Source organism: Bison bison, unplaced genomic scaffold (assembly GCF_000754665.1).
Source record: "Bison bison bison isolate TAMUID 2011002044 unplaced genomic scaffold, Bison_UMD1.0 scf7180017864371, whole genome shotgun sequence".
NCBI lineage: Eukaryota > Metazoa > Chordata > Mammalia > Artiodactyla > Bovidae > Bison > Bison bison.
In genome coordinates, this window is record NW_011494943.1 from 14,102,134 (window position 1) to 14,112,392 (window position 10,259).

The window sequence follows — 10,259 nt, forward strand, 5'->3', positions numbered from 1 at the left end:
TGGCTTAGTTCCTAACAACAGTAGCTTAATTATATATTTGCTTTATCCTGATTCAGATGTTAATTAATAATTATATATTATTATTACATTATAATTATCAATATACTGATATGCATTTATAACAGTAATACAAAGAAATGTTTTAAACAGCATAGAATTTCATAATACCAATGTTACTGCTCACAGTAAGATTTCGTAATGGCATTTAAGGTTTTTTCAGCTTTTCATCTTTGTACCATATTTCCAGTAAGACTGTATAGTCAAAATTCTGTATTCCAAAGTCACTTGAAATGATTTTTTTCTCTGTGCAGTTATGCCAACAACTTGATGCACAGTTAGACTTTTTTTGTTTCCATTGATTTTCACTTTTTAGGGGTTGCATTTCTAACTAAATACAAAACATTTACGTGATTCCAAAGTCCAGCTGTGTGTAACTATATCTGTTCAGAGAATTTTCACTTTCATTCCTTCCCTCTGTAGGTAACTATGTCCTTCCTTTCCCTTATAGGTAGCCATTTTTATTAATTTTTCGTTAGTGATTTTTTTTTTTGGTATAGAAAGGAAAAATATATCCATAAATTCATATTTCTCTCCTTTTCTTACATGATGTTGGCATACTCTAAGTGCTCTTCTGCGTATTTCTTTATACATTTAATCTTGAGATCAGTTTGTATGTGGATATAATGATCCCCTCAGTCCTTGTTATGGTACATGGTATTTTACTGTATGTTCCATCTTTTATTCAGCCAGTACCGTATTGATGGGCATTTGCTTTTTCTGGTCTTTTGCCATTATAGTGCTACAGTGAATACCTCTGCAAATAAGCAGTGTAGTGTTTCTGCCCGTGAATTTTGGGATAGATTTATAGACGTGGGATTGCTAGGTTAAGAGTAGTCGCAACTGTAATTTTTCTGGGTATCGTCAATTCCCTTCCATCCACTTGGCACCCTTTTGCCACTCCCACAGCAGTGTGTGCAGTACCTCTTAAGCTCCTGCCTCTCTACCTGAGCATAGCATGAGACTTGAATTTTTGGCCCATTTGGTAGCTGGGAGGTAGTTTCTCCATACAGTTTTATTTTGCATTTCTTGTAGTTTTAATTAAATGAGCCTATTTCCATGTTTAAAGGCCATTTTCATTTCTTTTGTCACTGTTCATATAGTTTTCCCATTTTTCTATGAGGTTGTTGGTTTTTTCCTTCAAGACAAAGTTTAGGAACTCATAATATATTACAGATAGTCTTTGTGATACACTGTCAATCACTTTCAGGTGACTGGTATAAAAGCTACCTTAATAGTGGCAAAATGAAATACACAAGGAGGCTCTAGATTTTTGAACTACCAGGAAACGACATTTGAGTTCAAGGCTTTCAGTTCATGGTAGTGTTCATTTTGGTCTTTCAGCAACTACACTCTTATTGATACTGTTAGGTTCTTAAAATTAACAATCACTTAAGCATTACCTTGTAGTTAAATTTGGGGGTATAGAATTCAGGCAGGAAAACCTTAGAGATAAGTAATCCTGTTTAATTCCATTTAGAATACTGTTTGAAGGCTTTTTGAAAAGTAAGAATATAAATTTCTGATTTTGAGGGATTTTCTCCACTAAATTACTTCTGCAGTATCTGGCACATCATAACATAAATTCTGTGAGATAGTTATATCACTTGACTCTGACAGATGGTCTTTGTACTGTGTATTGAGTTAATGCTGAGAGACTTAAAAGACACTTCACAGGGTGTTATTTACAAATTTCTTTTCATACATTGCATTATTCATACATGAGCAGCTTTTTCTTTTTAAAATCTGGCTTTGTAATGCAACCCTAAAACAATTAAATGTCTTTTCTGACAATTAGTTATTTTTGATGTGATTTCCAATTTAAAAATCAGATATTCTATTTTTCTAGAAGAACCTAACAAGACATGTGACAGCAGTAACCCTAGTGCCACCACTGCCTCCATCCAGCCTAACCTGGAGCACAGTAACAGCAGCAGTGAGCTAAGCTCTTCCCAGAGCGAGCCTGCCAAGGCAGCCGATGACCCTGAAAATGGAGAAAGAGAGTCCCATACACCTGTCTCTATTCAAGAAGAGATAGGTAAGGATACACTTCATACAGCGAAAGGAACTTTTTTTTTTTTAATTTTTAATTTTTTAAAATACAAGTTTGATGGGGGTGGGAAGATTTGGATTTTCTTTCTTTTTTTTTTTTTTTTTAAGCATAAGTAACACTTGGACTCAGTGCTTTTGTTTTTAAAAAACAAACATATAGGAAAAAAAATTCATCTATTTCACACCCTCTCCCCAAAGGTAACCACCATTAATTGGAATTGTATCTTTCTCCGTGTAGTTACATTTATGTATGTATGCTTAGAAAAAACACTTTTTTTTTTTAATATATAAACGGAATCATTCTGCACGTATTGTCTGCATCTTGCTTTTTTCACTCAGTAATACATGTAGGGGTTCTTTTCATGTAATAAATTGAATTTATTCTTTTTAACTGCTGCGTGATATGCCACAGTACAGATGAACCATAATTCATTTACTGTTTCTCTATTAATGGACATCTAGGCTGTTAACAGTTTTTTCCTTATTACAACTAGTGGTGCTTTTTAACATCCTCAACATGTATCTTTGTCTACTTATGTAAGTATTTCTGGCAGTGTAGGTACAGTAAGTGGAATTGCTGGATCATATGGTAGGTACATTTTTAAAATAGTGATGGCTATTGCTTAATTGTACATTAAAAGAAATGTATACTAATAATTTACATATATATGTATTTCTTCACATTTTCACCTTTTGCATTTTGGCCAGTGGTATTTCATGAAAAAATTTGCATATCTCTGCTTACTAATGTGGTTGAATTTCTTTTCATGTGTTTGCTGAACTTTCTGTGAATTGCTTATTCATGTCTTTTGCTCACTTTTTCCTCTTGACTTTTGATATTCCCCAATGAGTTTTAGGAACGCTTTATGTATTTTGGGTATTAATTTTTTATTTTACCTCTATACTTAAATAGGCATTGCTTGTTTTGTACAGAAAGTTTTTACGTTTTTTTATGCATTTAAATCTATCTTTTTCTTTAGGATTTCTCTGGATTTTGTGTCTTGCTAAGTAAGGAAGACCATCTCTATCCCAGGAACATACATATATTTTACAGTAATTTCACCTAATACTTTATAACTTTGTCTTTAATCCTGCTGGTGTGTAATTTTGTGTATGAGATGGAAATCTATTTTAATTAAAACCTTTTCAATTGCAAGTGACCAAACTAGCTTAAACTAGCTTAAGTGAAAAGGGAATTTAATTAGCTCATGTAATTGGGAAGTCCAAGCCATCATCAGGCATAACTGGACCCCCAGGTATCAAAACTCTTTCCATTTTCCTCTTTCTGTCTCAACTTTTTGGATCTGCATATGTTTGTGTCTTAACCTCGTTCTCTCCTAATACAGACAGGCTTTTCCCAAGTGGCAGGGAAGATGGCCTCAGCGGTTTGTATTCATAAGTTTCCATGGTCTGTGACCCAAAGGCAAGGCCCCTACTTCTGCTCCAAATCAAAAGTGCTTGAGGAAGGAATTTGAGTGGCCTATTGGACATATTGTTCCCACCCTGTGGCCAGGGCAGGCAAGGTATTATGATTGATGGCTCCAGCAAAAGTATATGATTGGAGTGGGGTAGGAATGGTTTTCCAAATAAAGAGAGATGTGAAGTCAGGAAACAGTGAATATCCACAGTTCCACCCTAGCTCAGGACAAGCATGTGTATCCAAACTCAGAAGCGCTTCTGCCTAACATAATGCAAAGGTCTCACCCACAACTGAAAATTGTTTCAAAAACTTCTGTCCCCAAATTACACCTGATAACATTGTATCTAGGATTTCTGTGTATTGTGTGTACTATTTTGATTACATCTGGACGTGGCTTACCTTGATCTTACAATCCATGAGCCAGGTTATGAGTTTTAACTACCTGTAACACTCATTATCCTGATGGTGGACGGTATTCTCCGATAAACCTGGCTGGCATTTTCTGGGACATTCTCCAGGAGGATGGATATGGACAAGATGTGAGAAGAACATGGCAAGATCCCCCTGCTGGAGGCAATCCTGCTTTACCAGCCTAGGTCCACCTGTCAGGGATGGCCTGCTGGAAATTGCTGTAGGTTTGAATAATTATACATCCTGTTTGACAGGTTTGGAGTTTTTTCTGGCAGTCATACCCCTTGTATATTGCTTGGACCCCCAGCTCGTACCTAATGCCCAGAAACTTGGCTCGGGGTACCTGAAGGTAAACCCCCTTCACTTACCCAGTTTGTCTGCCCTAGCCCTCAGGTGAGCAAAGTCTGTATAGCTCCTGCCTCTTGACATCATTAAACAAAGAGTTAGGGAGGCTAGGGTTGAGCAGCTCTGGACTCTGCCTGCAGGCTGCATCACTGTGATTCCCTCCTTTGTAACAGGGAGAATACACCTTTTTGCAGGGTGTAGTAGATAATGACCTCCACTCTTAGCCTTGTTCCCTTTCTCTGTTCCTTCAAGTGTTTCCCCCAGGGATGAATTTTCTGCCTCCTTGCCCTTATTTGCACTAAATTTAGCAAGTGGCAACAAATGGACTCTTACCTATTGGATCCTTGGCTGTAAATTGAGTGGCTTCAGTTTAAAAAGTGCCACGCTGTTCCCTTTCTGCTTTTAGGAAGTCTGGGCTTGATTAAGTGAGGTTTAAAATGTCTTTATTGGAGAACTTCAGTGATGGTCCCAAGAAGTAGCCTCTATAGCTCAACATGACCGTGTCTTGATTTAGTCAGTGGCATTATTGTCTGCTTGGTTTTTCATTTGCGATTGCCACACTTAGTTTTCAAAAACTGAAAAAGGAAAATGAGGTCTTGTTTAACTATCTGGCCAATGGAAATCGGATAGTGATGCAATAGTTTTAGAATATATAGGAATTTTCAGCTGAAGTGAGATTCATGGAAAAGCAGAAGTTGCTCCTTGGCAGTTAAATCCATCACTTTAAAAAATTGATGTTATGAAAATATGAGAGGCCTTTACTATATTTAAAAAAAATTAATGCAGTTGATTTTCACATGTACATTGTCTACAAACACAAATAATTACCTAGATTCCTTAGGAGAACATGCACTTTATGTTTATAAGCTTTAAAAGGTTAGGTATTTGAACAGACTTTCAGTGGAAATCTTTCTAAAATTAATTATATCCTTTTAATACAGAAATCCACATTGAATATATAAGGCAATATTTTATCAGTTTGCATTTCGAGTTATGTTTGTTCCTTGTTAACCTGTAGCAGCCCTTCCCCTTTTCTGGTAGATGACCTTTATAACAGATGACCGGGCATATTTGAATTTTCTGTAAAATAATGACTCACAGTGAAGTTCTGACATACTTTCTTTGGAGTAAAACTTTGAAGAACTAATCCATTTGCTTTGGGTATTCAAGGACTTTTTCTGTTTGTTTTCTGGATCTTAGTTGTCTACCAGATAGAATATTTGGATTAGTAAAGTATTATTACTTGTTACATATAGTCTACTTACTATTAGCAATTACTTTGGGCTTTTTGTTTGATAACAGGTGATTTCAAATCAGAGAAGTCTAATGGGGAAATAAGTGAGTCTCCTGGAGGAGGAAGAGGAGCATCTGGTTCAACTCGGATTATCACCAGGTTACGGAACCCAGACAGCAAACTGAGTCAGCTGAAGAGCCAACAGGTGGCCGCTGCAGCCCATGAAGCAAATAAATTATTTAAGGAGGGGAAAGAGGTGTGTTCTTTCTGTTTAAAACAAACATCTCTGGAATGTGAAATAATTTTTAAAATAGAAGCAGGATGTTTGTAGACATATACTTTTGAACTGTATTTTCCTGACTTCGAGAGTGTAGTGTGTAGGAAGATTAAAAGTGTTAGGTTTATATTATGATAAATGTACACCCCAGTTTCAATCCATGCCTAGAAATGCTGGACATGGATAGTATACTTTCTTATATACGGTTAGTTTTATTGTATGCAATTCTAAAGAGATAGAGGCTTCTTTTTCACATGTGGGAACAGGAAGGCTCTTTGTGGGCTTTATTAAAGGTCTGATGCTCAGATCTGACTGGAGTCACTTTAGATGAACCTGCCACTAAAGGATGGGACTTGACCTCTTGACAGCAGACAGTAGTGTGTAGAACATCATCTTAACCCTGGTTCTGAATAAAAAAATTGAAGCTAAGACTCAGTATTTCTGTCCCCCAGCCAGCCATGGTGATTGAATAAAGGTCACAGTTGTGTCTTTCAGATTTGAGAATTATTTGCAGGGTAGATATTTGCAAGAATATGCAGTGTTTTTAACATCATAGAAAAGGCTTTAAAGCAGAGGTTTTCAGGCTACTTTTTCACTCTGACCCTCAGTAGGACATTTTTCATAGCCCAGTGTGCACATACGTGCTCAGTTGTGTCCAGCTCTTTACGACACCACGGACTGTAGCCCACCAGGCCCCTCTGTCAGTGGGTTTGTTCTGGAAAGAATACTAGAGTGGGTTGCCATTTCCTCCTCCTTTAGGGATTGAACCTGTGTCTCCTGCATTGCGGGTAGGTTCTTTACCGCCGAGCCACTGGGGAAGCCCTTAGCAACCTAGTACATATATTTAAAAGTTTCCTGAAATAGTATTTTACCTTACTGTGTGGGAAGCACTCTAGTATTTTCTTTTCTAGTCTATTGTATTATAGTTCATTTTTTTTAAAGCTGGATAAGGCCCACTATTGATTTCACAGGCCACTAAAGGATTGGAATCAACTATTTGAAACACTGTTTTCATATATCTATGGGCTCTTATCTAAAGCTGGAATGATAAAAGGAACAGAATAAAATACATTTTTAGGAGTGTACTTTGGAGGGGAATAGTACATGTAATGCCCTCATGCTTAAGCCTAACCCCTGTGTATTGTAAGCTTGAGATAATGACTGTTGAATGATTTATATATCACACATTGGATTTCAGGTGTATATTTGAGATATATAAAAGCACTTACTAATGTCCAACATATAACAGGCACTTTAATAAAGCTTAATTTTTTTTCTTTTTGCAGGCACATCTTGGTTGTTTAATGATAAATAATTAGCTTTCGCTTATAACTGAGCTTTTAACTTCAAAAGTGCAGTCATAAGATGTATTTTAACTTACTTTGAATGATAAATTAAAAACTGTTGAAAGACAATTGATCAGATTTATTATACATTTGACACAAATAATGGAGTCTTTTTTTATTTTCTTGGCCAGGTACTGGTAGTTAACTCTCAAGGAGAAATTTCACGGTTGAGCACCAAAAAGGAAGTGGTCATGAAGGGAAACATCAACAATTATTTCAAGTTGGGTCAAGAGGGGAAGTATCGTGTCTACCACAATCAGTACTCCACCAATTCATTTGCTTTGAATAAGCATCAGCACAGAGAAGACCATGATAAGAGAAGACATCTTGCACATAAATTCTGCCTGACTCCAGCTGGAGAGTTCAAATGGAATGGTTCTGTCCATGGGTCCAAAGTTCTTACTATATCTACCCTGAGACTGACTATCACCCAGTTGGAAAACAATATCCCTTCCTCCTTTCTTCATCCCAATTGGGCTTCGCACAGGTAAAGGAAACTAAGGTTTGTTTATTGCTGTGAATATAGTAAGTATTTATAAAATGATTATTGCAGTTGCACACTTTAAACTGTCATTTAAAAATATGTTTATATTAAAATTTTAAATAAATATTAAAAAATGTGGCTGCTCCAGGTCTTTACTGCAGCATGCAGCATCTTTAGTCCTGGCATGTAGGGTCTAGTTCCCTGACCAGGGATAGAACTCAGGCCCCTTGGATTGCAAGCGTAGAGCCTTGGCTGCTGGGCCACTAGGGAAATCCCTAAGCTGTCAGTATTAGTGAATTGAATGACATCAGTTTAGTCAGCAAAACACTGAGGATGTTAGGAATATGAGTGTACTTCTGTAGTTACTGAACCGAGACTTCCCTGGCAGTCCACTGGTTAAGACTCCATGCTTCTAAGGGCGTGGGTTCAGTCCCTGGTCAGGGATCTATCCTGCATACCGTGCAGTATGACCAATAAATTGATTAATTAATTGATTAATTTAAAATATAAAGATAATGAACCAACACTGACATTTGGAAGATTTCTGGAAAGCAGTCTTTATTCCTGGAACCAAATGGAGTCCCAACAAAGTTGGGACATCATAGAAAGTGTAAGGATTCAGAGGACTAACTGGCCTCTGAGATTCCTCCAGTGTTCAAAATCTGTGATTCTGTGAGGTAGAAACTCCAGTAGTAGTGTGTTTTGTACTTGATTAGCCTAGAGACATACGCCTCATATATATGCTTAGTCACTCAGTCATGTCTGACTCTCTGTGGCCCCATGGACTGTAGTCTGCCAGTCTCCTCTGTCATGGGATTTCCCAGGCAAAAATACTGGAGTGGTTAGTCACTCCCTTCTCCAGAGGATCTTCCCAACCAGGGATTGAACCCAAGTCTCCTGCATTGCAGGCAGATTGTTTACCGGCTGAGCCACCAGGGGCTCCCCTGGATAAGCCCATGGACAAAGGAGCCTGGAAGGCTACAGTCCATGGGGTCACAAAGACTTGGACATGACTGAGCGACTAACACTTTGACATGCCTTATAAGGTAAAGTTGTCATAAATTACAACTCTGGTGCTTTTAATTTAAAGATCAACAAGATGAAATTTTGTTTTTTCCTTTTTTTCCCCCACTTCTGAAATATAGGGCAAATTGGATCAAGGCTGTTCAGATGTGTAGCAAACCCAGAGAATTTGCATTGGCTTTAGCTATTTTGGAGTGTGCAGTTAAGCCCGTTGTGATGCTGCCGATATGGCGGGAATCTTTAGGACATACCAGGTAAATGAATCCTGAGCCTTATGAATAATGTGTTATACCCCCTTTTGGAGTATTAGTCTATTAATAATGAAAGTCAATGTCTTTAAAAAGCCATATTAAAGATTTAACTAATCTTGACCGCAAAGAGTCGAACACAACTGAGTGACTGAACAACCTTGACCTCATTTTTCTCCTCTCTAAGGTATAACCCTGAATGAATATTAGTTCTTATTTATGATATAGGATTGTAATGAAGATCAGAAGAGATCAGGTATATACAAATGAAAAATATTTTCTAAAGTAAAAAAAACATCTTTACGGACTTTACTGGTGGGCCAGTGGTTTAAGACTGTGCTTCCCCTGCAGGGAATTAAGATCCTGCATGCTGTAAGGCATGGCCAAAACAAAAAAGAAACTAAAACAGCAACATCAAGTGAAAGCACTTTTATTGAATAGGAAGAGTGCTCATGTTTTTTGAATATTTATTCTGGAATGTGCTGGAGATCTGATACATTTAGAAACGAGTATTTGGCCCAACATAATGTAGCTCCTAAGTAGTCCAAGAGTTACGTGACTTTAGCACCTGGTTAACAAAAAGGATAACTATTGTGACGTAACTCTACTTTGCAGCTCGAATGGATTTATTTTGTAACTTTAATTTTTTAAAGTTCTTATTATAAAAATAATATAAGCTTACAGTGAAAACCATAAATTATTATTTAATGTGATAAGTAAGACTGCTTCTGAAGAACTATGGATGGAGGTTCGTGACATTGTACAGGAGGCACTAATCAAGACCATCCCAAAGAAAAAGAAATGCACAAGGGCAAAATGGCTGTCTAAGGAGGCCTTACAAATAGCTGTCAGAAGAAGAGAAGTGAAAGGCAAAGGAGAAAAGGAAAGATATACCCATTTGAATGCAGAGTTCCAAAGAATAGCAAGGAGAGATAAGAAAGCCTTCCTCATGGATCAGTGCAAAGAAATAGAGGAAAACAATAGAATGGGAAAGACTAGAGATCTCTTCAAGAAAATTAGGGATACCAAGGGAACATTTCATGCAAAGATGGGCACAATAAAGTACAGAAATGGTATGGATTTAACAGAAGCAGAAGATATTAAGAAGAGGTGGCAAGAATACACAGAAGAACTATACAAAAGAGATCTTAATGTCTCAGATAACCATGATGGTGTGATCACTCACCTAGAGCCAGACATACTGGAATGTGAAGTCACGTGGGCCTTAGGAAGCATCACTACGAACAAAGCTAGTGGAGGTGATGAAATTCCAGTTGAGCTATTTTAAATCCTGAAAGATGATGCTGTGAAAGTGCTGCACTCAGTATGCCAGCAAATCTGGAAAACTCAGCAGTGGCCACA

General features: G+C 37.3%; 1 protein-coding gene across 1 annotated transcript in view; it reads left to right on the plus strand.

Moving 5' to 3' along the window:
* The window catches only part of BPTF (bromodomain PHD finger transcription factor), a 146,424-nt gene that overhangs the window by 80,082 nt on the left and 56,083 nt on the right, over positions 1-10,259 (plus strand). Inside the window, exons 8-11 of the mRNA XM_010856556.1 lie at positions 1,907-2,095; positions 5,588-5,775; positions 7,274-7,629; positions 8,772-8,903. Coding sequence (XP_010854858.1) covers positions 1,907-2,095; positions 5,588-5,775; positions 7,274-7,629; positions 8,772-8,903 — 865 coding nt within the window. The remainder of the gene's footprint in view (positions 1-1,906; positions 2,096-5,587; positions 5,776-7,273; positions 7,630-8,771; positions 8,904-10,259) is intronic.